Below are 27,669 nucleotides of genomic sequence, written 5' to 3'. Positions count from 1 at the left end.
TTTTATAAAATATTTATGTATAAAAATGTTCTACCAATACAATGAGACAGAATGATGAAAGTCATGCATCACCTATCATACATAGTCTACAGTCCATATCACAAAGTTAGGCCAATCTAAGGTAATACTTAGGTTCTCATTCACATTCAAGGCAAATACCAAAATTTTTGTGGGTGTGTTTGAATATTTTCTAGGTGACATTCTCATCTTCTATCAAATCTGTATGCCAACATACACCTCTATCTGTTTGTTTTTATCATTTTTGTTGAATTCAGCATCATAATGCAACTTTTTGTAAATTTATTTGCATTTAGGGAGAAAAGAAAACAATTTAATTAATAGAGATGTGGAGAAGAATCTAACAATTGCTTTGGACTGGCCTTATCACATATGACATTAATGATATTTGGTTCAATCTTTTCAAAAGTTTTGAGAAGATTTATTCTAACTCTAATAATGTTCACTGTTCTGAGTGTAGTATACTTCCCTTTCATTTGATAATCAATTCAACAAGTCTTAAAATAGTAAAATACAAATATAGAAATACAAGAAAATAAATGCAACATTTTGTATTTCTTTTTGATTAAATAATTTTTTTTTCTTATTATCATAAAAAGACAGTGTTTAAAGCAAGTATTAAGGTTACACATGGAAATTATATCCAATAAAATTTGTGTGAATTGAGCTTCATGTGAAATTAACATGAATTCAACACAGAACTTAAATGAAAATCACTTCACATGCCATAATTTCACTTGAAATTCATGTGAATGTTAAATTCACATAAATGAATGTGAACTCGCTGCACAATTTTCTGAAGAAACACAATGTTAACTTCAAATGAAGCTCTTTGTGTATAGTTTTGAGTCTTCATTTTGAATGAAACAATGCGTAGGATTGAGAACATCAGGTTGTATTTGTAAAGATCTTTTCTACAAAAAAGGTTTAAAATAATAGAAAAGGTCTCATTTGAAGGCATTACTTTGGTATTTAAAATCTACTTCTTTGAATGCCTTCATTCCAGTAACAATTGTTTTAAAAATTTCTTACAAACTTCTTAGTTCAATCTTTCGCAGTTTTGCCAAAACTTCAAAGAATGTTATCAATTGTTATTGAACATTAGAATTGTTGACAACCAGCTTCAAAGCCAGCATTCTGAAAATATATACAGTGAAAAAAAAAATAACAACAATAAAACACAGCATATGCATGATCAAACCAATCTCATCCTCCCTGCAGAATTCTGCAGTACTGGTAAAACATTTTTTGAGGTATTTCTCAAATGTTTATTATTTATTCTAAATCACTGTCAGAGCTGATTACATAAACATCTGGCTATTACAAATACACTAAAATGACTATGACTACCTCCAGAACAAATGTCTCCTTTTAGATTATCCCTGAAATGTTTTCTTCACTTATATGGCAAACACATTTAAAAAAATGTTTTATTTAAGAAGTTACTTCAGCAACATTCAAGGCAGACTACATAAGAGAACTAGACAGAGCAAGAAACTCAAAGAAAGATGCAAAACATTTACAAAACTTTTCCATTCAGTAGACCTCCATCTTTGGAAATTTAAGGGGAAGAAAGTCAAACAAATCAAGTTTTTAGTAAAAAAATATTCTGAAAATATTTGTACACAATTCTATTATTGAGCATGAATTCAATTGTAAATTTAACTTTCTTAATTTGTCATAATAATAAGAACATTACTGCTGAAATGGAAGCACAAAAGAAATTTAGTCACAAATGTAACTTACGATTTCTGTTTACAAAAAAAAAAAATGAACATAACAAGACAGAAGTTCATAAACCATAACATAAATTTTTGACATTACAGCCTCACAAAATTTCATTTCTACTGGAAATCTTCTTATACATAAAAAAACTGAAAACTTACAATTACTGAGCCAGAAATGAAATGGGAAAATCATTTGTCGCATGCACATTGATTTCAACCACCCTGTATTTGTCAACATTTATGTTTTCTGTCAAATTGTATCTCACATGATTACAGAATTTTCATACCACATGATCTAAGAATATTCATGTCACATGATTTCAGAATCTGTAAATTATGACAACACACAATGTTTAGCTCAAAATAGAAAGTTTCATGTTCTATGCATAAATAATTTTATACGTTCACAGTTTTAAATTATAGAAAAAGGAAATTCTGATTAAAATTTCTATACATTTGAATTTATTCTGATGAATTTCAGAATTATTGCATTAGAAATACATGTAAATGTTTGGCTACCAAGCAGCTAGACATGTGTACAAAAAAAAAAATTTCTAGTGAAACTTGATTAAATTTTTCTCAGAATTTTTTTTTCTCAAGTATGTGTCATTTAAAGCATCATCATGAAATTACTCAATAAAATAAGCACTATTTGTATCTACCATTTTTATAAAATCGCAAATGACCTTGAAACCTGATATGGCACACCTATACACATACACACTACACTAATATACAAACATTCCTCCCCTGAAATGAACATGATCAATCAAATTAAATATTACAACAATTAAATATTCTACATTATTTCTAAAATAGATACCATAATTTAAATATCACAGAATGTTTATTAGTTGCCATGGAAACAGAGTCTATTTGCCATAGGAACAGTCCAGGGCAAGGTCATGATGTAACCATAGCAATCTATCTATTTTTCTTTGGATAGCAGTGTCGAACTACTCTCTTTTGATAGAATATTCCTAAGTTTCCACATTTACTATTAGAAACGATAGCCATAGTAATCAACATATTTAAAAGAACTGGTCTGTTTTATAGCTTTGGCGAGAGCTATTGATTTTCTAGATTTTCTTGCTGCAAGTCTATGCATTCTTGCTCGTTGCTTCTCCTCCTGTCTGTGTCTCTTTGCCTCAAGATTTTTCTTCTTGAGCCATCTGAAAATAATAATAATAAAAAAAAAATCAAGTTTATGTTTCACAAAACTTATGAACAAGTATTCTGAGATTATATTGCATGGGAATACAAAGTCCCCACCGGAGGAAAAATCATGCATAATTTGTAAACGAGAAAAGTGTGAAAAACTGAATCTGCATAATTTTTCAAAACCCACGGACCAATACTCATCAAGAAATTAATCGGTCTCACTTACCACTTACTGGTTAAATGGTGTCCCCTCTATGTAGTACTAAACACTCAGTTAGCCAAAAAGGTATAAATGTGAATTTTCAGTATTATTTATTCAAGTAAACTTCTACAATCATCGTACCATTGGCATAATGATTTTGAAAGCCCTATTTTCCAAGCTTTCCGATGGAATGCAATTTTTAAATGTCCTGGGAATTCACAGTGAAACTTTGAAAATTACTTTTTTAACATGTAACGTAATGGAAACTTTGGAAGTGGTTAGTGAGACCAATAGATCGGAACAAGATTCTGATTTGTAACTTGTCATGGTAAACCAATATACCAAATATCAAGTGAATACCTGCAAGCATGACAAAAACAAGTGAACAAAACTGATTTGGCAGATTGAAGGAGTGCAAAACTTAAGTCTCCTTCGGGGAAAGTAGGAGACTAAAAAGTAATAAAGGTACATGCACTGTATATAAAACTAAAAAAGTATCTTTTTGCCTGAAATTTTTCTTCTTGAGCTATTTGAAATCAAAATCATATGTTAATTTTAAAAAACTTCTACCCGGTACATGCATTTAATGCTTGAATTTGAAGGACCACAAATCAAAGCATAGAACTCTTCCTGGTTTAACAGAGATCATATTTTCTCATGCTTTAAATGTTGACTATGTCTACTTTTATAAAATTTTATTGCCCTATTTCATTTTAATGTAATTTAAATCAAGTAAGTTATATGATTTTAATTTATTCAATAGACCCATTCATGCTAACTGTGGGTTAGCTGATCAGCATGCATGCATGGTGCATGCCTAATATACAATTCTGAGAAGAAAATTCTACCCCAATCGCCTGCATAGAAAGTGTATTCACAATGTCAAAGCTTTACAACTCTGTCACACTCAGTGTTTAAACACATCCCTTTATGTAAATTAGTACAAAACAAAGGAAACAGCTTAACATTTTTGTAATCAGTAATGCTCATGCCCTGTGATTTTGATTTAATACTGTATATCACAGCCTATTAAACTAGCGGAGTGATAGGTAGAAAGTCTGGAAGCCATAATAGGTCTGTGGTGGAGAAACCATTAAAAGAAAAGATACAGGAAATTAATGCAACATTAAGTGATATCCGGCAATATAATGTTGAAAAAAAGGGGGATGGCAAAATGTTTAAAATGGTCTAACTCAAAAACTACACTTTCGATTTTGCTGACCATAACCTGTATATTTTAGTACTGAACATTTGTGCAAAGTTTCAAAAAAATTCATTGATCCGTTCTCAAGTTATCATCTGGAAGCCATCAGAGAATGGACAAAGTGATGGACATGCAACTTTTCGGAGGGTATCACATAATACTGTGCCACTTAGTGTGTCAGGGTATAAAATCCCAAAGAACAAAGAGGGAGACAATCAGACAACCCCCTCTACTTCCATTCACTTACTGCCTGAAAGCTTGATCACAATCAGTACGGCTACGTATATAAAATCCATCCGTTTGTTCTTTTTCTTGTCGTCGCTTTAATAACCTGTCTTCCCGACCCTGTCTTGCTTTTGTCTTTAACCAATTGTTATAGGCTTCTTCAATTTCCTTAGCCTGAAAAAGCAAGGGAAAATAACTAATGTAATAAGGTGTATTTCTCTTTACTGTGTATGTACTGTGCTTATATTTGTAGGTATCAATTTTGTAGATTTCACAAAATCAAAAAATTGATAATGATTTTTTTTTTAAAACCTTGATGTCATGTGATCATCTATGTGTGACAAACTGACATACAAAATGACCACAAATATTAGTACACAAAAAATAAAAATACTTTCATGGATATTAATGTAATTTTGCAGGATCTAGACAAGACAGAATACAACATGCTTTATCATTTAGAGATAAAGAAGTTCACAGACTCATTCAAAGGTGGAATTTCAAAATTTCAAAATGGGCTGTTTGGTATATACAACAAAAATTAATGAAAAACTGCTGTCTTAACCAAAACCTGAATAATCTAAAATCTGTCACTTTTTAAAGTTCAATGTTATTTCTATTTTGAACCTAGGTAAACTGAACACTGGTCTAAATCAAACAAATTCTAAAATCCAAAAAGGGTTCAGTTTCAACTGGTTTCACTGTACATACTAATAATTACTAACCAATGAAAAACTTGATACTTGACATGTGACCATTACTTACTTAATTGCAATCTACAGTTTTGAACTATTGTAACTATTGATCCAGAACAAATATTAGATTTATATACTTGGACACTCAAGAAGTAGATTACTATTACAGCGACTAAGGCCAAATAATGTTTGTCAGGGAAACCAGTGTTAAACTTACATTTTGGTGGGGGGTGTATGATAAATAGGTTATGATACAATATAAAAAATATTGAACAGAAAACCTATATTGGACATAATGCCTATACAGACTTGTATATCTAAAAGAAAAAATGTGCTATTCTTATTGGTTTAAGCATGGTCATGTAGTACTCATTAAGGTATTTAAATATGTCCTGAGGGCATTACCAGATAGTAATACCCACTTCTTAATAAAATAAACACAATATCTGTTTAAGGACATTATTGATAGATTGACTGCCTTTGGCAAGTTCTATTGCCTTCAACATTGATAATGCCAGGCATGCAGCTTAAAGAGGTAGACCTAGGGTAAGAGACACAACTGTTACAAATTATTGGAATGTTTGTATTCACCACTTAACATCAATTTTATGTAAGCATCAAAGATACTGGGACTGATTTCATTCCGTTTCAAAGGAGAGCTTGAAAGTCTTTGGTGAAATTGAATATGATACATTCATATCACTGATTTAAAGAATTATTTCCCTTACCCTAGGTCTACCTCCTTAAGGCATTATCAAAGTTTCGGGCAATATCATATCCCTACGGCGGTCAATTTATTAAAGAGTGAAATTACTGAACTTATTTCAGTGTTAATTATTGAAATGTTTTGCACAGAAAACATTCAATAAATCATTGCAATATATACAATTACATGAATTAGGTAATTTCACTAATTTCTACATGTAACCTAATAGATAACTATGTTCATATATTTTTAAAGCATAGCAGACTATATACTGTATAGGCTATCAGTCGCACACTGCAATATCATATTATCAGGATTTACAAATATCTTCTACTAAATGTACAAAACACAGGATACTAAATATGAATGAAACATATTGATATAAGTTTTTCTATAATAAAACTTTAATTGGATGAAAAAATTATGATTGAGTGATTCCTGAATGCTGATACATGTACCAGTTTCTGAAAGAAAAAAACTGACTCAAAATGTACTGTAGAAAAGAACTTATTAGTTACAAATGACTGCATCAGAAAAAGTTATAAAAAAGCAAAGTTTTGCCAAAGCAAAAATACACACAAAAGTGTGGAAGTAAAATACAAATATCCTATTACAAGGAAGTTTTATAGCGCTTACAATGATGATGTTCAGGGGAAAGAGTTGGTTTTCATGGCAATCACCTGGTGTGATTTTTTAGGCAGTTCGTTATCTGAACAATTGATAAGGAAATTTGAACTTCTATCAGGCAATTAAATATATTTTGGTAGACAGTTTAAATTTCTATCCTGATTGTCCAGTCAAACTACATAAGGAAGTGTGTAAGGTGATTTTCATTTACTCTATATCCCCCGAATAATATCACTGTATGTGCTGTAAATGTAATCACACTTTTGATCATCTCTATGCAACCCATCTAATTGGTAAATAAATTTCACAGAAAAAAAAGCAACAGCAAATTAATCACTGCTCACATTCAAATGCTTTTAGGATCTAGCAAATACTTGCATGGATTACCTTAGCTTCACACACACACATATTTATGACATTGCAGTTTTATTATCATTCATAGAGTAAAAAATATTTTCAAAGACTCTTTCTTTATAACCGTAATATATTACTTTGGCACCCATCAAGAAATATGAACTTAATGTTGAGTAAGTGAACAACAATTGTACAGTCTAACCTGTTATAATGGTCACCTCATTTAAGTAAAAACCTGTCCTTTAAGGTCATTTTGCTATGCCTATTTTAAGAATTACTGTAGATTAAACCTATTTTCAATGGACACTGGGCTTTTGAAGTCAGATATTTTGTTGGAGTGGAAACCGCAAAACTTAAAGTGTAACCACAGTAAAACATTGGTAGCTCAAATTTAACAGAACTATCAGAGGAAATAAAGTTTGGAGATTTCTGTAATATGTTGTTTCCCCACATGATTTTGAATTTACCACAGCAAAATGCTTACTCCCTAAAAAGTTCTCGTTAAGTTTTGAAAACTTTTGTTCATTAAAGTTTGTTAGAGAAATCCTAGGTATTTGAGCCATCTGTGTGAACTACATATTTATAATTAGAACTTGCACAGATTTAGATACTAAGTAGGTTGGAATTGAATGTACTTCCAAAATCTTAGTAATTATTGATTGGTAAATCTGAAAATAGCCATGGAGGGTCAGATAAAATAGCCATGGAGGGTCAGATAAATAACCATGGAGGGTCAGATAAATAGCCATGGAGGGTCAGATAAAATAGCCATGGAGGGTCAGATAAATAGCCATGGAGGGTCAGATAAATAGCCATGGAGGGTCAGATAAAAAGAAAGCAATCCTATCTAATATAAGCAGAATTCTAAAGCTAAGGCACCTCTAAATCTTAGTTTCTTAGAATGTTTCCTTAGCTTTATAACCCAGACTATTGGTGTGGTACCTCATGTCTGAGTTGTGTGGGGAATCCTAACAAATGGTAGAGATCACTACTTTTGTTCATCATAGGCTGATGTCATATATAGCAGCAGATACAAGTGTAAGTTCTACATTTCAATATTTATTTGAATCCATGAAAGTCATATACCTCCCTGCTTTGCTAGAAAAGTATGTTACATTGTTTATTATTCCTGTACTATTTGGGCAAAAAATAAGCAACAATAGCTTGGAACCCCCTCTGGATCTGACTCTTCACTTTTTCCTGTTTAGTGTGCAAATATTGTAACTACTATATATATGTGCATCATCATCTAAACAAAAAAGAAACTTGTTCAAAACAAGAAGAAAAAGGTAAAGAAATCAAAATCTTTCCTTTTTTTTTATATCAAATTTCACACTGAAAAAGAATTTTTTTCAGTTTTTTTTTTTGGAGAGAAGTGGAGACTAACAGTCAATAGTTTTCTCCCTTTTACCACCAAAAAAAGTATCATTTTTACTTAATTCCATTTATGCCAGTTTTTTTTCGAAATATATCTATACAAGTTGACATACTGATTTTTAAGCAAAATTGTCCTGAAAAATGTTATCAATTTCTGAAATGAATTTGACCAGAGGAGATCCTGAAATTCTACCTGTTTGATATTAAGAAAAAATTGAAAAAAAAAAGATGTCAATGAATACTGTTCATTAATAAAATAATGTGGCTTATGATGTTTTGGCATTTCAAGTAAATTCGTACCTCTGATTCAGTTATGGAGTCTTGGTAACCAGTCTGGATATGAAATTAAAACAAGTTTTAGTCAACTGACATAAAAAATTAACACAGTCACAAAATTGTTACCAAAGTCTTGCAAAACTAGCTTTAATATTTTTCCCTCTGCATTTGTGGAATATAGGAGAAGCAAAGTTGACTTAATACAAGAGCTATGTTTAATTAAGATTGGTTGGAGGCCTAAATTTTACATGTGAGCAGTGAAAAATGTGCTGTTAATGAAAAATATCCAAAATTTGCTCCTTCTAGAGGGCTCAAAATTTAACCTTGTACAAATGTGTTTCAAATAAATGATCTCTTAAAACTGGCATCATTTTAAACAAACTGTCTATTATTTCGCAGTTTTATTATTACATTTGGACAATTACCATTGAATGAAAGCCAATATTTTAAGCTTTGCAAAAGTAAATTTTTCAGGATTTTTTACTGTAATTAATTAAATGTGTTAGTGAACAGCCTTTATGTAATAATACAAACAAAAATAAACATCAGAGAGCCCTCTAGTGAGAAGTTCTGATTGGTTCCTACCTCTTCGTCGTCAGAGAGATGATCATTGGAGTCGCCATTCTTCTGATCTTTACGATATCTCTACAGGCAAATAAGTACACTTTGATTAGAGCACAGCAAATACATACTAAAAGTAGGTCAATCAATGCAAAGTGCTGAAGGTCAAAGGTCAATTTAGGGAAAATAGTTAGTGCCCTTGGTTAAAAAAAAATATGAAATACATTTGGTTGTCTACAGTTTGAATATGTAAATTAATTTTGATTAATTTTGATAATTAATTAAAAAAGGAAGTAGATACACAGAATAAATGAACTTAATGTTTCTTTGAAAGTGATACAAAGTGCCAGAAATTGTTAAAAGTTTTATAACCCTGAAGAAAAAAAAAGTCAGAAAAAACAGATCAATTTAAAAGTAAATGAACTTTGACCTTAACTGCTTATCAAAAGGTCAGAGAAACATTCTTGGAGCAGTTAGTGATAATCCAGGTTATATACGAAACTACTACAAAGAGCAATATGCAGCCAATACAGAAGAACTAATCATGCAAATAAATTTCACAACCATAAACAGGCCTACAGATAAACTACAGCTCACAGGGTTTAGGTTTCAATGAGAATCTAACAATTAATTAGATATGGCCTAATTCCTGATTCATGTAATATAGAATATAGAATTATCTCCCATTTGCAAGTGCGTCTTTCATTAGAGCAAGCATTTTTGTACTGAACAAATTGAGCCTTTTTACTATCCATGATAAAAAAAACAATGATCCATTGTTTTTAAAAAAGAAACTAAAAATATTGCCACAAGTCATTAATTTAAACGCACCACCTACAAGGGCAGATAACTCTGCAGATGGGAGACATTTTTTTGTTTACAAAGTCCGAATATTTTCTACCAACCCTATCATGTTTCTCATTATGTCTCCTCTCCTCTTCCTCCTGCTTCCTCTGTTCACGAAGTTGCTTACTTTTTTTGGACCACCAAGATTGAAATATTTCTTCGTTGTCTCTTTCTTTTTCATGTTCCTCCTCTTCTTTTCTTCTCTTTTCCTCTTGTTTTCTTCGTTCTTTTGCCTCCTGCTGTTGTTTTAACAATTTTTTCTGCTCTGGTGTCATTGCATATGGTGAATTATATGAAAAATTTTCTAAAGGTCTCTGATTACCGCTATTTGAACGTGTGGGTTGTGCTGATTGTGCTCTGGGTTTTGTTGAACCAGGACGAACAACCCTTCGTGAACTATTTGAAGCAGTGTTTGGACGGGGATTTGATGGAGGTGTGGGTTTGTGAGAGGAAGATGACACAGATGAGTTATTTTCTTTATTGTCTTCATTTAAGGACTCGTCAATATATTGGGGAAGTCCATATTCTTTGGCGCGAACATCATCGGAACTGACAACTTCAAATTTTCCACCCTGCTCTATCACTATTTTTTCACCATTATTATTATTTTTATTTGTATTATCTTCAGCTTTGAAAGAAGATCCTGAAGTTTCTGAATTTGATTTTTCTTTTTCCTTATCAGAATGTCGTGGTGTCTCATCGTCATCTGACGGTGGCACCACAAGGTCAACTAAAGTATCCTTGAACCCTACTTTTGAATCTTTTCGTCTTTCTAGGGGTGTTGGATCCTTTGCTAATTCTTCATTGTAAACTTTTAACTTTTCTTTTACATCATATTCTGGTGGATCCTCCTCTATGAAAACACAATACAAAGTATAATCAATTTAAATTGCATTGTAAGTATCTAAAAAAAAAAAAAAAAATAAGAAAGTACATTAATTCGCGGATATCAACTTTCGTGGATTAGTTCCACAAGTTCGTGGATTCTTGGAATCATGGTTTTGAGGTTTTCAGTATACACATCAATGGAAATCTCCTTTTTGCTGGGAACCTAATTTTGTGGTTTGACCTACCCGGAAAAACCACAAAATTGGTACCTGACAAATGATAGTAATTTCACAGTAACAAATTTCAGGTTTTTATTTACAATCTATTAAGAAGTACACCCATGTATAAATGTACCAACAGTACAATCCACATTGAATGATGGAAATTTCTTTTACAAACACAAGGAAGTTTACATCAGAACACATGATGAAATAAGTTTGTCTTATTTCAATTTTTAATTTGCTATCTCCGTTTTGAAGATTCAATATTTAAATTACAATTTACCTGGAAGACCTAATTCACTTTTCATTAGTTCCATTTCTTCTAAAGCACGTTTCTGATCTTCTGTTATTTTGTAATCTTCAAGTTCTGAATCCTCATCATCTGTAGAACGACCTTTATGACCTTTGTCTTCCTCATCATCACTCTTATGGGGAGACTCAGTCTCAATTTTATCCCTCTTGTTCTTTAATTCATCATTGTCCTGCAAGTAAAAAGTCAAATATCAACAATTTAGTCTTTACTGCTAAAAATAGAAAGATGTTTGGTATGGCAACTATGGTAGATTCTTTATTTGCATGTAATGGGCAAACTTGGGGATTTAAGGCAATGTTCTGCAAACTTAGGAATATTCAATATTAGATTGGTCCACATTTTTGCAAAGTAAAAAGAAAAACACTTAATTTTCACAGGAATCATTTTGGAAGGTACCATATGTTAAATCTCTAAAAATAATAAAAAATGTCCCATAAAATTTTCCATTTGAGTCAAGAAGGCCAAAACTGGCAGATCATAATGCAGCTTGGAACCTGTTTTGTGTTATTTTCTCTTTCTCCTTGATTTCAACCCCATGGAATGAAAATTCTTAATTGATCACTGCTTGACAATAAAAAAAACCATCTAATACAACTGTATGAGCTTGTATAACCTTTGAACTGAAAAATACATCTGTAAGAACCTGAAATAATATGTTCGTATACAGTTATCAATTCAAAGCACACAAACAAGAGATATAACATAGAACCCAACCATCTATGCCCTGCCCCTCTTTTCACAAAAGAACTGTGATATCTGCAATTTGAAATCAAACAAACAATAACCTTTTCATAATAAATTGTATAAAGAATACTAAATTTACAAGGTGAAAATAACTCATCACCATATTTCTTAATTTTAAACTGTGGTCAGACTTAACCCAATCAATTTACATAGCTAATCCATGAGATCATTTTAGTCTTTTTCCTTTTTCTCCTTTTCTTCTTAGACTTCTTCCTGTTAGTTTCTGAGCTTCTACTGTAATTATTAACACCTAGAAATGCCTGCAGTTGAGCTTGTTGCATAGATGCAGCCAGGCTCATCATTGAAAACTCCATTTTTCCAAATCACAGTGAATAGAAATCTTTAAAATCAAAATTATGATTGCTTTTCACAAATTTGCAACATTGAAATGATTACTTGGAAAATTCAGAAAGCAATAAATGATTGATAATTTTTAGCTTGTGAGCTAAGAAGTAACAAGCTCTGCTAACAAAAGTTCTGGTACCATGCTATAAATAATTTAACTGTAAAAGACAAGTATAAAAAACAAATCATCTTGTTTATTCAGATTTTCATGAAACCTTTTTGTTACTGTAAAGTAAAAACAGCTCTAAAAAAACAAAATCCTAATACATACTAATAAATGCAGGCAAGCAAAATTGCAGATTTGACAAAATGTATGAAGTACCTGAATTCAGTCACTGTTCTTGGATAAAATCATGGCAATTATAACTTCATAATTTACCGGTACATCAAAACCTTAAATAAACCCTACCATGATTAAACTCCTCTACAGAAAATAGAAAAAAAAACTCGCACAGGAAAGCACTAAAAAACAATTAGTTTAAACAAATGTCCTGACCAAACAACGTGACACTGAAATTTTACACCCGCAACAACAATCACCCATCGTAGATATTTCCTTCACTTGATCAATATCCTGTCATTTATTCCTCATTTACCCGGAAAATTAATATGAGAAAAAAAATAATGCATAATAAGATTCTTTCCGAAAGTCCAGGAAATCAGCCCACCATAATACCCAATTAATAAGATTACTTTTCTGAAGATGAAGTCAATAGCCTTTGACATCCGTTTCATCCTAATGTTTATTGAATTGATTTACTCCAAGTCAATTTCCTCAAAACAATCTTGAATCAGGACTCACAATGTACTCACTCAATCTAGTATGATGCAGAGATCATTGATACAAAAGTACAAAAGAAACATGGTCAAAGATATGAAGAAATTCACTCTTCTAAGAGAAATAACTAGTAGTATTATCATTCACAGGGTGCTAACTTTTCCAGTTTTTATTCCAAGTGATTTGATTGTTTCAAAATATCCTTTTGAAATAAAATGTTCACATTCCACTGATGGTTATGAAGATTCATAAAAACATGTTTAGTATATTTCACAGGACCAAAAATGGCATCAATGAATGAATTAATGACAGTAATCCACTGCAGTAGCTCATCAGTGGCTTCTTTCACTTAGAAATCTACAGATGAAGTTTCCTCAATCAGCACATTTTACTATGAAGGAAGTTTAGAGTTAGTTAGTACATTGAAGTCTATAAAATGATATTATATAGGCCAAACAAAGAATTTTTAATGAATTCAAAGGTATAATTATCACCCATGAATTATGAATTATATGAATTGTTCCTTTCAGTCACTCCAGAATACAATAACAATACCACTTCAGGTTCTTGCTGTTCACTGCGGCTTTTGAAAAGGGCAGAATAATCCAGGTTTTAAGAGGGCATTCTGGCATGTAAGAGGCTAATTATAAGGCATATCATGCGAGCATTAACATCAATTCATAAAAAATTGACAGAAAATGACAAAGTGCTAATAAAACCCATCAAAAAAACTGCAGAGTGCCTGCCAACCCAAAATTTTCTGTAGGGTACAACACTTCTAATTGACCTTTACAGAAACCTCTTGTTCCCTTTTCTATTCTTTACAGAAACCTTCAGTTTTTCTTGTTTAATGAGGCGTTCACAATCATGAAAGTAAAAATATGAATATGGTCAATATGAAGTCATCTGAACAGAAAGTAGAATGTAGTTTTGTTAGATTCTACATGGAGTGACTGATGTTCTTATTTAGATTGAGAAAAAAATCAAATGTAAACATTGACTTTACATCAATCTGACAATGAAGCATTTCTCATCACTTTTACAAGTCAAAGCAAAAAAGGCTTAAAAGGCTTACAATGCTTAAAAATATCACATCATCATATAAATGTGCACCACATTATATGCAGATCTGACCTGGTTTATAAAAAACAAGGCAAAGTCTAACCTTAGACACGACAAACAAATGAACAGACACACAGACTTAAAATCTACTTATCTGGTCCTAAGGTGTATTTCATACAAGATTTTTACCAAATCTGATACAAAGACTAGTAACATTTCAACAAACCAAGAATTGTTTAAGCTTTGCCTTCAATAGTATCATATCACCAAGGGACAGGAGACACTCTACACAAAAATTTAAATATAAGAGTCTATCAGTACAAGATTTATCTCCCTTTTATTGACAAACATGGTGATGTTATGGTGGCAAAACATTTGAAGTTTTGATCTCATGACAATAAAAACAAATAATGAAACCATGCAATTAAAATAATAATTACATTTTGGAACATAAAACACGCTAAATGATATGGAAATAATGAAAATTGAGTAGATAAACTTAGAAAATTGTTACTGCATTATATTTAAATGAAATATTAATGGAAGTTCCATACAAAATTTAAATGATGTGTAAAAACAATTCATATTTTACTGTCTATCATAACATTCATATCTTACTGTTTATCAGGACATTAATTTAATTTCAAAAGTCTTGCTTACTTTCTGTAATGTCTTGCATTAGCCTAAGCTAAAGTTAAGCCTTATAATTGTCATTAATCTGAATACAGTATATATTCTCTCAGCTATTTTTTGGGGCATTCTTCATATGTTTTAGTTTTTACAAATGTTTTGACAGTCATCCATTGTCATAATACTGTAAGTTTGAACAATAAAATTCTACAATTGCAGAATCGTTGGTAGGTGCAGATTAATAAGGGAGTTAGTGGGGGGGGGGGGGGCAAGCATAATTGGGAAAATTGCTTTTCTTTCCCATGAAACATTGATTTTTACAAAAATTCTAATCCTAAAAAAGTTCTATTTACACCCAACCTGAAATCCATGAATCCACAAAAAAATTGGTATCTATAGATGCAAGTCCAAGCAATTTGTTTATTTTTACTTATAAGTTTCAGTTTTTAAGACCTTCTACAATTTTAAATTGTTTTAGTCCACAAAGCCATAGCTTAAAACTGAACAAAAATTTGGATCTACATTTATCAAATAATATTGCTAGGATTTATTCCAATTAAAGGCTGAAATAACAATCCTAAATGTAAACAAAACCTGCTTTACACACAAAACATTTTATCCAATGAGAAACATTTGTAAGTACCACAACAAATATTATACCATATTGGTAAATAGCTGGTTGACAACCAATAAACAACCTACAAATATTCAGTTGTTTAATTAACCATTCTGTGTCATTATATCGCTACTGACTAAACAAGAACATTTTATTGAACATGGTAAAACTCTGAAACTAAAGATCATTCTTGTCAAATTTTTTTTACAAAGTTGCAGAATAAATTCAAACCTATCTAGACCAAACCTCTTTTGAGCTGAAGAATTTTCTTTTATTACACAGGTTGGTAAAGAACACAAAATCCCTATAAAAGGATCAATGAATAAAAAAACGACTCATTCATTGACTTTATTAATCAAATTTTAATTTTCTTTTTGTTTGATTTTTTGGTTATTTAAAAAAAACACAGTTCAATAAATTTGTAATGAATATACTTTGTCTAAAAATGGGCTAGAAGTTCCACAAGTAACTTGTACATACATGTAGTTTTAAACATCAAACCCCCTCTGACAGTTCATAAATATATTTTTACAAGTTTGTTCAAAATAACATTTGATATCGAAAATTAAACAGAATGCCAGGAAGCTCTCTTAACGTTAAATCTCTTCCTGTTTGTCCAATATTACTGTACAATGTATTTGTTGCTATTGACACAAACGGTTATGGGATGCTGATTTCTCCATCATTACAAGCTGATACAGATGACATGCCTTTTGACATCCTAGCGATAACAATTTTTCCGGTTTGTCAAAAGTGACTGTTTTCGTTGCTATTGACACAAACAATACTAGAATATTGATCCCAAAGATATATCACAGTATCTCTCTCAATACAATTTATTGTGTTCGGCATTCAATAAAAACATTACGAATATATAATTATGAGTCCGAATGCTAAATGTTGGTTTCTAATTCAACACAAGAAGAGATTTAAATTTACAATACCTGAGAGATATTTAAAATGATCATTCAATATGGTCACATTTATCATTGAACCTTTTAAATCCACTCCTTAGTATCTAAAATTGTACTGACAAGGCCTTTATTCATAGAAAACTTGCAGATAATTCTCAATTAGATTGATAATAGTTTTAAATACTTACTTAAGGAGCCATTGGTTAAGTTTATAAGAATGAAATTCAGGGTCAAGTACATGTAGCTGTATAGTACTGAAAGTTCAAAGTAAATCAGGATTTTTCATTGAAAATCAAGCGGTTGAAAAAAAAAAAAAACAGGTATTATCTCCTGAAGGTATCCCCCACTTATCCAAAATTTCATTAAACAACATTGATAGGGATTCATATGACTAACAACTGCAAACAGTAGTTGAGAAATAGTAAAATACACTTCAGGATCAAAAACTCTGGATAATAGAAAAGACCAGGCAAAACCCCTACATCTTATGAAAAAAATTAAAATACATTCAAACTAAATCATTTGTATGGAAATTCAAGAGCTTGATCTACAAAGACATTCACAAAGACAGAATATTAGAAAGGCAAAATAATGTTCTGTTACAAGCTAGTATGAACCTATAAGAAAGCACTCCAATAAACTTTTGTCAAAAGCCACTATAATACAATGTTGTTTAAAGTATCCTTGTTTGAAAAATTCTATGGTAACGGTGTTCCTGGTCATAGATTACAAAACCAGGTAGGTACCTCCCTTAGTCTATCATTTGAAAGTTTCATTAAAATCTACCAGTATTTGTTATACAAAAATGTACATGCATTTAAAGTAGATCTGTTTATGCTACTTTTATAGTTTATACAATCCATATTTTAGCCATATTACATGAAAATCTTGAACTTTGTGTGACTTAAACATGGGTACTATTGAGAGTCTGTAAAGAAAAATATACAGCAAAATTTTGTATAAACTATGGAGAACACCTCTGTTTAATTGATACTGATTTACTGGTGACTTCCTCCCAACTAAGGCTTTCAACTAAGCAAATTTCATAAAAAATCTTCCAGAGGATTCAAAAGTCATGCATTGGAAACTACACATGGATACAAAGAAAGATGGACAGATCAAAAGCAGATTTATATAGACACAAATTTCAGATAAAAAGCCAAAGACTAAAATTCTGTTTGCACCTGAGAACCTTTATAAAGAAAAACAATCAAGCAACCTGTGACAAAGACATAGAAATACAATGTACCTATACCATTTGATTTGATTTGTCTGAATATTGACATTAACACCAACATATCAGGGTTGGATCCAGACATTTTGAAAGGAGTGGGGTCCAACTGTGGTTCCTCAGAAAAAAAAGGTGTGTGCTAGGACATTATTTGCTTATTTGCCAATTAATGTCGATTTCACATATGAAAATGACAAATTTTCCAATAAAAAGTGGGGATCCTAACCCTGGATATGCCACTGCCTAAGTCTAATGCAACAAAAAAATGCAACACAAATGTATACACTTTTTTTTTCCCAACAGTGACATGTTAAAAAACCTAAGTACAAATTGAAGTGTATTTTGATAGCGATAACAAAAGATCAATAGGGATAGTCTTTGACTATTGTACATGTACTACAAAACAGATTACAAATCCATTTAATATAAACAACATCAGAAGAAAAGTTCAATGTATTAGTGAACATTTGATTCCATGCTCTTAAAGCAGAATTATTTTCCTTAACAACAAAATCAAAGAGTAAACTTTGTTATCTATGTAAGGTAAAAAAGTAAAAAATTCTATTCCACTGAAGAATAGAACCGTGTTCTCAGGACTCTGTTCCCATAGTGTAAGAGGTAAATATTTAGTACATGAATGATAGATTGATCTTCAACAGACCAAAAAAAAACCCTACAAATATTTTCTCCACTGCATGTTTAAGAATACAGTAAAACCTGTCTAAACCACACCATTTTTGGAAAGAAATTGTGTTTGGTTTAGGCAGGTGATCATAATATGCATTGAAACTGACACAAAATAACTATATAAGACTGTTTCAGGTTTGTTCATGGTTTTGTTTTAGCAGGTTTCATTGTATGTAACTGTGAAAGGAACATATTTGATTTTATGACAATCCAAAATAATTTTTTAAGTAAACAAACAAACATGAATGTCCCCTACAGCCCCAAAAACCTTAAGTGCAAAAGTCCAATTACTCCTGTAAAATTTGTTGAATCAATATGGCCGCATAATATGATCACTAACAATCCTAAAAAAGATGAACAAAATTCTTCAAGCAGTGTTGACAACTGTGCAGACTGATTGACAGACATAGGCATTTCTATGTCTCATTCCAGGTAGTTATGGGGGACAATCAAAAACTGTAGCTACACAGATATATTGCTGAATCAAAGAATACCTTCATCTAACAACGATTTAGAAGTTAAACTTTTTACCACTTTCTTGACCCATTTATGTACAACAGGTCAAATGAAAACAATATTTCAAATTTATGATACCTTCTTGAATTTTAGGCCCATTAGAAAAATCCTATCCTTGAACAACATGATAGGCAGGCAATAAGACAAACCAAGAACATGTAATGCCTCTTTATGGGGAATAATGAAATCTCAAATTACTACATGAAAGATCATTGAAACATTTATCATGTCCATACCTTCAACACATTACATTTTATTAAATACTTAAAAGACATGATTATCTGTCCTTTATGCCATGACATGTGTCATTATAATACATAGATAGGTCAGATTATTGTTATTAAAGAAGCGATGACAGATTAATTGGCTAGCAATTTATAAAATGTTTGGAATTATTTCATATACAGTGAAACCTGTCTAAACCAAACCACTTGTGGACTTTAATATTTGTTTGGTTTGGACAGGTGTTGAGTTTACTAAGGTTCAAAATAAACTTAAATTCATACAAAGGGACTTTAAAATGTGTCTGGTTTAGGATTTTGGGATTATGCAGAGCCTGGTTTAGACAGGTTATGGGATTATTCAGTCTGGTTTGGACAGGTTTTGGGATTATTCAGTCTGATTTAGACAGGTTTTGGATTATTCATGGTTCAGTTTATACAGGTTTTACTGTATTTGGGAAATAAATATATATGGGTACATGTAGAACTAACCAAATAGTTGGTTACATGACAGGTACGTTGAAATGAACAGGTGTTTATTGCTACTTTATAAATTGAAATATCAAAGGTGGTTTTAAAGATAGTAAAATGGAGAAAAGCCTCATGAGACAATCACCAAATAACAGTACCAGTAACCAAGCTCTATAATGTCTAAATTGACTTAAGTAACACCTGGAGTTAACAAAGCATGTTTTAAACACCTATTGTTTTCATTTAGTAAGGCAAATATTCAAAACTGATTTAAATTTTTGAGCCTTGCTCTACTTGGAATATTGTGCCCTGTTTACTTAAAATCCTAGATCTCCCCTAGCATCTTTAACTAGAGATTTGGGGACTGGCTTTTTAATTTAATCTACATGTAATTTGAACATACCAACAAATATATCAATGAGTGTTAAGTCATTAATACAACCCTATAAGCCCAAGCAATTAACCTTAAATGAATTTTTTTGGGGTTACATGGATATGACAAAGTGTTCATATTATTGTTTCAAATGACCAAAATCCACTTTATGGTTTCACTATCAACAAATATAATATAAGTCCAACAAGATTAAAATCAGGGTTTGACACTAACTTTTCTTGCTAGGGAGCCCACATAACTATTTGATAGATAAATTAATAGGTCTTCAAAATTTCTTTGCAGTATTCTCTTGAAGACAAATAAAATTTTAAGAATTAATTTAGGCCAAAAGGGCTACCAATTTAGGGTGCCAAAAGGACTACCAATTCTAATTTCATGGTTGCCCTCCCTAAAATAAGGTAGGTACAGAACAACCAGACAATTGTTAGTGTCAAATCCTGAAAATATGAACAAAAGATTATTACTTACTTCTAAAACAGGCAATAACCCCTTTCAGTTTCAAAATCAGACAACAAGATGGACATAATGACTCTCATAAAGCAATAATGTGCTCAAATTCACTTAAGCTCATTTTAATGTATTTTTGTGTCAATTTAATTTAATAGGATTCTTGTGAGACTTCATAGGTTTTATTGCCCATTTTTGAATGGTAAAATTCAAATTTTAAATCTAGTGTATACTTAAGGTGACAATAATTTTAAGTTTTATACCAAGATGTAGCTAATTAAATATGGAATGAAGTCAACTGACATTTTTTTATACATGAATCAAGTCTAGGGTAAATTATGGTGCTCAGTAGAGACTGGATGATTATCAGAAAATACACAGTGATAGAACTGGTATGGTGAAGCACAACAAATACACCAGCGTATAACCTAAATACAAAATAGTAAATATATTCAGAGACCACCAAAAGGCTAAACTAGTTTTAACCATTCCCTTGAGATATCTTTTATAAAAGCATCATTTGGATATTTTTAACAAATGTATGCAATTAACAGCAATGAAGTTCTTTTAAAACAAACTTGTAAAGACAACTTTTTCTATAGAAGTAATGAAGAAATAAAGAATTATTACTTCTTATTCAAGCAAAAATGAATAAAAAGATCAAACAGTTTTCCCTTTTGCAAAAAAAGTGTAACATGTTCCATGCATGAACAAAGTTTGAATGCAGTATTTAGTGTCCCTACAGTTGGTTTTTGGACAGCATGGGCACCCTGCTCTTTTTGATGAAATTTATAAGCCCCTGCCCTTGTCTGTCAATAAAGATGTTAATGCCAGTCTGGTATACATGTAAGCCCCTGTCCATTTCCCATTACATGTTAAAAGATGTTACTGCCTGCATGATGCACCTTAAAGTTTGCATTTTTTCAACCTTGTTAACCCTCAGTGTCCTATTCAAAAGCTGCAGGAACACTATTATCAAACTTAAATTCCATTTATTACATGGTATGCATGAAAACAATTTATACTGTAAACTGTTTCAATTCAATACACAAACTACTATGTATTTACTTATTTAGTACAAACTCAATACCATGTTCTATCATATGGAAACACCATATAGAGTTACATCACTTATTTGTTAAATTCTTTTGAAAATTAATGGTGCCTGAAATAACCAGTTGACACAACAAAAACAATGTGGTATTTTTAGATGTTTTAAATTACATGTACCAATGGTTCTTTTCATGTTAGTGTGTCAAAACAGCACAATAGTATTAAATTTTCACAAGGAACTGAAGCAATAAGGAAGAAGCTTCTTCCTTTTATTGTTCTAAGAAAATTTAAGGACATGATATTTCTAGGCTTGGTGTGCAAATGATCCATGCTTCAGCACAAAAAGAATCGGAATAGAGAAGAAAGTGGGCACAGGAAATGATCAAAGAGACAACAACCCTACAGAAAAATGAAAAATACTGCTAAAAGGCAGTTTACATGCTTTCAAAGTGAAAAAGAAGAAATTCCCAAAACCCACAAAAATTATACCAGTTGAACAAAATAGGCATCAAACCACATTTACAGATCCAAGGGGATGAAGAGGTGGTAAGGATTCTCTCAGTTAGAGCCCATCCCTTTTGTTTGATTTTTGTTTTCATTTGTGCATTTTGGGCCATAAATTGACCAATAATGCCTGGAACCCCTCTTTATCAAATCCGGATCTGTGCCAGCAACATACATTCATTTCTTTGTTTAGTATGGAATCATATTAAATTCAAAATAACACATGATAAAACTCAACTCCAAACAGGTACATGTTGTAGTCTGTAGATCAAGCTGTCAAATGATTTTTTTTCAATTTATGTAATGTACAAATATTTGGGCATGCTAAGTTGTGTTTTTTTAAAAAAGTATTTACTCACTGTTAAAATTGAATAAAAAACACACCTTGCAAAAGTCAACACTAAATTTGCTCTGTAAGCATACCTGTCAATCTAGTCTTAACCTAATTTTGGGAGATCTCCTGCAATCCATCATAAAATTGCAGGAGATCTTGCATGATGACATTAGTGACGTATTTTGTTATGTTATGAATTAATAATATGGAGGATTTCAAATATTTTTTCAATACTATATATACATGATATATACAAGTGAATCAACAAAATGAATTATACTTGTACAATGAAGTTCACAGAAGTGATGCTTGGTTTTGCATAAAATAGATTTTGCCCTGTTTCAATGTTCACCACTGGTATGTGAATGAATCTGGTTATGACAGACCTGCTTCCTTCTTTAAAAATGCGAACAAGACTAGCAAAGAACTATTTGGCACCCCACCATTGCTTTCATAATATAAAATACGGGAGGTCTTTTCGGGAGCAATTCTTGAAACTGGGAGATGGACTTTTGTTTTGCGGATCAAAAGGTAAAATTATGGGAGAGTCCCACAAAAAATGGGAGGGTTAACACCTATGTCTGTAAGCTGACATTATAGCTATAATCATTTAGCTTAATATTTTATCTATTTATACATGCGTGCTGTGAAAGTGACAGACAGCAGACTGACAGGCAGATGGAAATGTTTGATCTTTTTGAAACTTCATAGACTAAAAAGATAAAATAAGAATAACAAAACAAACAAAGCTCTCGTACCTCTTCTTCTTTTTTCTTGTTGTCATTTTGATTTTCATTTTCCTCAATAAATGTATTCAGTTCTTTGTCTAGATCATCCTCGTCATCATTGAAAGCTGTAACTTCAATTTTTGGAGACTCTGTAGTGGTCATCCTGACTCAGGTCTAAAAACATAAAAAAAAACGTCAGACATGACAAATATAAAACTAGATTCCTGGTGGAGGTTCAAATAGTTAGTTAATAATATTTTAACTTCCAAAACAAATACATGTACACGAAGTGGTAGTAAAACTGAAGATACAAACCAGTAAAAATATTTTTACAAGACTACAATATACCAAAATTAAAACACGTGGAGAACAAAACATACAGCATCAAGTTCATACAGAAAAACAAATACATGTAGCACAATACTGTTTTTGATATTTTCATGAAACTGACTTGCATCACACATTCAATAAGCAATTATCACAAGCCTATGCTTGATTATACCTTTGAAATTTCTTGTTTTCTCAAATTTGTACATGTACCAATAAGATTAAAAGTATTCAAAGTCTACAACCTAAATATTAGTACCCTATGGTTATTAATCCAATCCTGCTTTCAGTTTAAAAATGACATGCTCAAAGCAAACTCCTGAAAATATAGCTGAGCAGGAATGCATATAAATAAAAAAAAATATAAGCAATACTATCAATATTGCAAATTTAGATATGATCACATGTTTCTATAAGTAACCTCTCATCAGCAGCATTAGAATCAAATACATAGGAAATATATATAAATAATAGATAATTTACCTTTGTAAATATAAAATTATATCTCATACCAAATAACAATCAACCATCAATATACATGTAGTCCAATAATACATTTTGTTCATCTGATGATGACAAAACTTAAAATCTCAAATGATTTCACCATGGTAATTAAACACAATCATTAAAGAGTGTTTTAATAAAAATCACACTTTTTTCACTAATACAGTACCAGTGACAATTTATAACCTATTACAATGCAATAAGCCTCTGATCACATGCATCATCACAATTAACCATAATAAATTTCAGAGAATCAGGCGAATAGAGTCTCATAAACTTGTTTTGAAAGAAACGAACTTGTTATTCAGCAATAAACTGTCTTGTCATTTCTAAACCAGTAATCATTTAAAATGCAGAAAACACACGACTGAGAACATTATCACATTTACGATCAAAGTTATTACTCGTACAATATTTATTTTAGATCATTTAATCAATTTGGTAATCACACTGTCCATAGAGTAATCAATAACTCAGACACATCAGGGATGATCACATTAATAATTCAAGGAATCATTTCATTTTGTTTGTGTCAACAAGTGCCTTGAAATATATTACAATGTACCTTAGAGATCTTTGTATTATTGTTCTGCTATATAATCATTTGAAAATCAGAAAATAGCAAACATATAAGTATTAAAAAGCACATAAAACATGTAAGTCAATTGCCATTGTTATTCTATATTTGAACTTATGAACACTAAAAAAAGGAAAATCATGAAGACTATAAAAATGTGAAGCTTTACTACTGGAGACTCCCAAGCCCCATTCTCAGAAATCACATGGTAAAAACGAATTGTCAAATGGGAATGAAATTGAAGTACAACCTATATAAAGGTACAATCAAGTGGTTTTGATAAGTACATGAAGTTGTTATGAACATTTTGTATTCAAACCATAAACAAAGTTGTCAAACAGGAAGTTGATGCTGATTGAGTTTAAAATTTAATTCAATATGGTATACCTCTATAAAGAATTTATCAAAATCCAGGATATCACAGAAAACCACATCTAAAAAGGTGTTGCCACATAGATGATCAAAAGGACAAGCTGACAGACACCAGGATCACTACTTGAACATTTGTATATATATTGTACATTTGTACATGTACAAATAATGTACCTCCTGCTATCAAACAGTGGGATATCCAGAATGACAAAAAGTTATGCAGCTCCCTTCCACAAAGAGATATATTTAACCAAAAATTGATTCCATGATATCAACAAGTCCTTTCAAAGGGAGGATATCAAATAAAAGAGATAGTGAGGGAATTTTACCAAAGAGCATAGTCAATTTGGGTAACAGATACATGTATATATATTATGCAATATTTCAAACATTTCTTTGTCCTGAAAAATTTATCAGTGTAGATTAAACTATTGACCAGGAATTCTGGCTGTAATGAAATACATTATTTTCCACATTTTTTTCTTTAGGGCAAAGAGGGAAGGCAATGGATCTCCAGTCTCTACTAGGCTGCCTAAGACACTAATACATTGTAATATCATTATGGGGCATTAATTCACAAACATGTAATAATATATTATCAATATATAGGAATATATTAATTATGTATACAAGTACAAAAATAAAAAATATGAGATCAAAGATAAATAATAAATGAATAGAAATAAAACAAATAAATATATTTAAGCATATTTTTCTTACAAAAATAATTAGGTTGTAACAAAATAAATAAAAATATATGTTTTTGCATTTAAAAAGTTTGGAGGACTTCCTGACTATTTCAGAATAAATAGAATGGACTATTTAAATGAAGATATTTGTTTTATTTTTATTTCAAGTATCAGACAAAATGTTCTGACCATGAACTTGTAATAGAATAGTGCTAACTGGAAAGGGCAGGTCTTTAAGCTTTATACTTTAACACTGTTGACACACTTCCATATTACATTTGTGACAGGACGGCCTACCTGCCTTGTAGTAGGTAGTGAGATTTAAATAGCCAGTTAATTGACTTAGCTAAAGGATTAATTCTTTAACCAAATTTGTTTGTCACTGGCTTGTCACTGAGCGGTCTAGGGTTCGATCCTTGGTGGCGGAGTATAATTTTGCGAGTCAAATTATGCTCTCCCGTTAAACATTCTTGCTAAAGCAATTTCAGATAGTGCAGTCTTAAAACCTGAAGAGCTTCTAAACACAGCACTATAAAATAGCCATGAGAGAACACAACAGTGTAACATTACTTCAAATTTAAACAAGCTGTGTCTCATTAAAAAAGCCACTTTAGAAAACTAATTGAGTTTAAATCATAATGGGAGAACAAATAATTATTCAATTTCCCCATAGATGAATGCTGACAGCTATTGATCATGAAATAAATAATAACATTGTATATGTGCATTAAGAACTATGTTCGTTAAGTTCATCCAATGCACATGCATCAAATTTTAAATAATTTTGTGTTTGGTGCAGATTACAAAAACACAATTACTTCAGAAGACAACTGTCATAAACTTTACATCTATATTACTCTGATGCACCTTCATTACCTGTTTTATGTCACGAAATCATCTAAACATTCAATAAAACACCAATAAACGGAAATAACTTTCAAGCGGATACGCTTCTTGTTTGGACGGGGGTACCTTGGCAATGTTCACTTCCTTTGGATTGTTTTCGTATATGCATTCCAGTATTAATAAGAAATGTGAATGAGAAGTAAAATTAGTAATTATAAATATTCTGTATCACGTAAATGACTCAATATAACAAATAAAAAAACCAATTAAATTGATTTTCTCCGAAACTTAATTAAGCAAGGTGCTTCGCTAGCTCTGCTTAACTCAAATCAACTGTAAACTGTTCATTTTAAAAGACATGTTATGGATGTTCTGTGCGTATTTTCTGTTTGTAGACTACCTGGGGATTATTTTCAATTTTTGTTCAATAAGGAATCAGGATTCTAAAGGAAATAAATAGAATTTAATCAAGGGACCAAAAAAAAAAACAAAAAGACATGAAAATTAAACAGACACACACAAAGTTCTAAGAACTAACCAATGTAAATACATACAAAGTAACAAAAGTAAATGAGCAGCTCGGACACCACTAGAACTGGGAGCGTGGACTAGGTGCATCGGTAGGGTTAGCGTCCTCTGCTAGTCTACAAACACTCGTCAAGCTGCACATATAAGCGAAAGAGGAAAGGAAAACTATGACGTTATACCAGGGAACAACATTATAAAATCTTGGTATGGAAAGAACTGTACGTGCACGGTATGTGCTGACTCCATCTAGATCATTTCGAGGGTGTATAAGCCGCTTGCTTATGTTTATGCATGGTGCAGATGAATACACCGTAACTATCCACGAGTTTATGATGACGAGTGTAAAACTTCTTCAGTGATGACTTGAATCTTGTAGAAACATAACCCTGTTCCAGAAGCCTAATTGTAAGGAGTCTTGCGATACAAAAAGTCTGCGTAGTTACGGCAAGCCGTCTGATTAAGGAATTTACACACACTCCCTACTCTGGCATAACGTATGAGTTGTGATATGGAAACTCCATACGCAAGTGCTGAAGAGATGTTGTTATGTTGAGTACAGATGAAAGGAAAGTTGACAGTACGGAATGAAAAGTCATCGCGTTTGTCGTATAGTTTGGTCAACATAGTTTTCCTTTACCATCGATCTTTTAGTGTAGGTCAAGATATGAGGTTAAAGTGGAACTGGACAGGCACCACACGGGTCAACTCTCGAACTAAAGTAAGGTTGTACCCGAAGAAACTCATGCGACTATGGATAATGAATTGAAGGTTAACATGAAATGACAGCTTCAGAAAGGGCAAAAAGTGTCA

The 27,669-nt window shown here is 31.5% G+C and overlaps 1 protein-coding gene across 5 annotated transcripts; it reads right to left on the bottom strand.

Annotated features, from left to right (window-relative positions):
- Nucleotides 1-26,492, bottom strand: LOC148613325 (uncharacterized). Of its 5 annotated transcripts, none has more exons than XM_088586670.1 (8): nt 26,362-26,492; nt 23,047-23,190; nt 11,312-11,510; nt 10,039-10,832; nt 9,158-9,217; nt 8,597-8,629; nt 4,560-4,711; nt 1-2,917 (listed from the first exon to the last, which is right to left on the bottom strand). In XM_088586670.1, exons 2-8 carry the CDS (start codon nt 23,176-23,178, stop codon nt 2,746-2,748), a joined length of 1,542 nt encoding a protein of 513 aa, XP_088442796.1. In that variant the 5' UTR covers nt 23,179-23,190; nt 26,362-26,492; the 3' UTR covers nt 1-2,745. The 5 variants fall into 5 exon arrangements, with proteins under 5 accessions (XP_088442796.1, XP_088442797.1, XP_088442798.1 ...); XM_088586671.1 differs by lacking the exon at nt 26,362-26,492 and adding an exon at nt 23,827-23,846; XM_088586672.1 differs by lacking the exon at nt 8,597-8,629 and having other exon boundaries at nt 26,362-26,491.
- Nucleotides 26,493-27,669: the final 1,177 nt, after the last annotated feature.

This window comes from Perna viridis, chromosome 6 (genome assembly GCF_037379345.1).
Source record: "Perna viridis isolate PV_CMFRI_1.1 ecotype Kerala chromosome 6, ASM3737934v1, whole genome shotgun sequence".
NCBI lineage: Eukaryota > Metazoa > Mollusca > Bivalvia > Mytilida > Mytilidae > Perna > Perna viridis.
This window is presented reverse-complemented; position numbering and strand designations above follow the sequence as displayed.